General features: G+C 39.7%; 1 protein-coding gene across 1 annotated transcript; it reads left to right on the top strand.

The window, feature by feature from the left end:
- The first annotated feature begins 505 nt into the window (after positions 1–505).
- Positions 506–1,732, top strand: LOC131315664 (replication protein A 70 kDa DNA-binding subunit D-like). The gene is made up of 6 exons (XM_058344854.1): positions 506–637; positions 717–795; positions 901–1,030; positions 1,110–1,267; positions 1,372–1,480; positions 1,594–1,732. The coding sequence occupies exons 1-5, from the start codon at positions 514–516 to the stop codon at positions 1,388–1,390; spliced, it is 510 nt and encodes a 169-aa protein (XP_058200837.1). The 5' UTR covers positions 506–513; the 3' UTR covers positions 1,391–1,480; positions 1,594–1,732.
- Positions 1,733–2,129: the final 397 nt, after the last annotated feature.

Below are 2,129 nucleotides of genomic sequence, written 5' to 3'. Positions count from 1 at the left end.
GGGCAACAAAATGCAAGCAACAATCTTTGGATACAACATCAGAATTCTGCAGAATACACTGAAGATGTACCATACATATTCCATAACAAATGCTGCTGTCGGCCAGACTCCAGAAAAATACCGTTTCCTAGAAAACAAGTACCAATTGGCCATCAATGCACGTACACTAGTTGAAGAAGTACAAATTGACGGCCTGACACTCAGGACAATGAGATACAACTTCACTCCAATCGCTGCTATATCTCAAGTTCGAGACTCTGATCCAAAACTAGGTACGCCACTATACCACTAAAACTCCTTTAAACAAAATATTCAAGCTAACTAATATTAAAATTCCTTTCTAGATGTGTTGTTTGCTATTTTGGAAGTTGGACCACTGAAACTTATCAATGATTCATATGTCGTGGATGTCCGAGTGGTTGACCAAAGGGAAGCCATACATAAAACCCCTAATCAAAATTACTATTCATACTACCAACACTGCTAACCAAAACATCACAAAATACCATCAGCATGCAGCCAACAATCATATCACTGTGGGATCAATTTAGTGAATATGAAGCACGTACAATGGCAACTTTACCAGGATCTTTCCCAGTTGCAATTGGACTGCGCTTGAAAACTTCCACATACTACGGTAGTGTAATCTTTACTCACAACAATGAATAGCACATCCACACACAGGAATTAACATATAGTTATATCCATATATACAGGTCTAACACTCGCCACACGAAACACATCAAGTTTCATCTTCAGCCCACCAATACCGGAAGCAACTGCGCTACAATCATGGTAATAAATTTATTATCTAACCAATGAAATACAAACTTTGCCATTTCTATCTTAGCTTAAATACATAAAGCTCTGCAATCTGCACATGAAATGCTATTACTATAGGTGTGTGGTGAATGCCAACAAGATCAGAGAATTGCCAACAACACCATCACAACTTCTTCTGCCAGAACCAACTGAAGAATCAGAGGATAAAATCACAAAGATTGCCAACCTTCCTGTGTTTGTACACAAGGTACCACCTATGCCAAATCTCATCCTCTAACCAAATAATATCCTTACCATAACACTAAATGCAAAACTATGCATTGCAGGTACAGTTCTTAACTGTCAAAGGCATCGCAACAGTTATTGATTTCGGACAGAAATTCTACTACCTAGCTTGCTCAGTCTGCAATAAAGCAACAAATGCATATGGAGACGACAACTTCTGGTGCAACTATTGTCTCCAAAAAGTCCCAGCTCTCGCAGAGTAAAAACTCCATCCTAGCTATATCAAATCTTCCAGCCAAGGCAAAAACTACATTACCTAACGAAAGAGCTAACAAAACTGAAAAAAACCTTCTTAACTTGCAGGATCAAATTCAATGTGTAGATCACAGACTCCACTGGAAATATTGAAGCAATAGTGTTTTCCGATGTTGCCTTAAAGTTCTACAACCTTACACCAGCAGATTTAATTGACGTAAGACAAGCATACTTCTTCTTTTAAATCTAACGCATACAATATCGTACATTATAGATCAAATACATACATCCTGTTAAATAACAAAAGAATCTGAAAACTGCTCAACGCAGGGACAAGTGCTCCTCCCGGTGCTTCACAAACTGCGCGAACCAAAGGAATGCACCTTCACATTGAAGGCCCACATGTATAATTATGCCGGAGTCAATCAAATAAAATTCAAAGTTCATTCCATCTCCACCAAAGACATGACAGAATCACAAAACCGTTCGGAGGCACTCCTTGCACTACCTTTAGATGCTGCAAATAAGAAAAGCAAAACCACAGAGCACAATGCAAGCTCCTCCTCCTTCCCAGCACTGGATACTCCAGCAGTGAACAAGCCAACGGAAGACTCCACTGCAATAGCTGAACAAACATCTGACAGCCACAACAACAACAAATAGGCAGCCACTTCCAACTTCTGCACACCTACCCCAGCTTTTGCCATGCACAGCTTGCAAGCCATAGACTTTTCCCGTGTCCAAGAGACACACAAACTGCTTTAGTGCTAGCCCTTTTGTAGTCTACTTCACTGCTAGCCCCTTTGCAAATAGTCAAGCATCAACTTATGTTAATGTAAAAAACTTATGTAACCCAATGTGGATAA

The sequence above is a fragment of the Rhododendron vialii genome, chromosome 2a, assembly GCF_030253575.1.
Source record: "Rhododendron vialii isolate Sample 1 chromosome 2a, ASM3025357v1".
Taxonomy (NCBI): Eukaryota; Viridiplantae; Streptophyta; class Magnoliopsida; order Ericales; family Ericaceae; genus Rhododendron; species Rhododendron vialii.
The sequence above is the reverse complement of the archived record's forward strand: the minus strand, read 5'-3'. Positions and strand labels throughout refer to the sequence as shown.

Bases quoted from the DNA above. Each gene is read 5' to 3' on its own strand.
- LOC131315664 (XM_058344854.1), top strand. From the start codon at position 514: ATGCAGCCAACAATCATATCACTGTGGGATCAATTTAGTGAATATGAA. The intron at 638-716 runs GTAGTGTAATCT...CCATATATACAG, and splicing joins GAAAACTTCCACATACTACG to GTCTAACACTCGCCACACGA. The intron at 1,031-1,109 runs GTACCACCTATG...TATGCATTGCAG, and splicing joins TTCCTGTGTTTGTACACAAG to GTACAGTTCTTAACTGTCAA.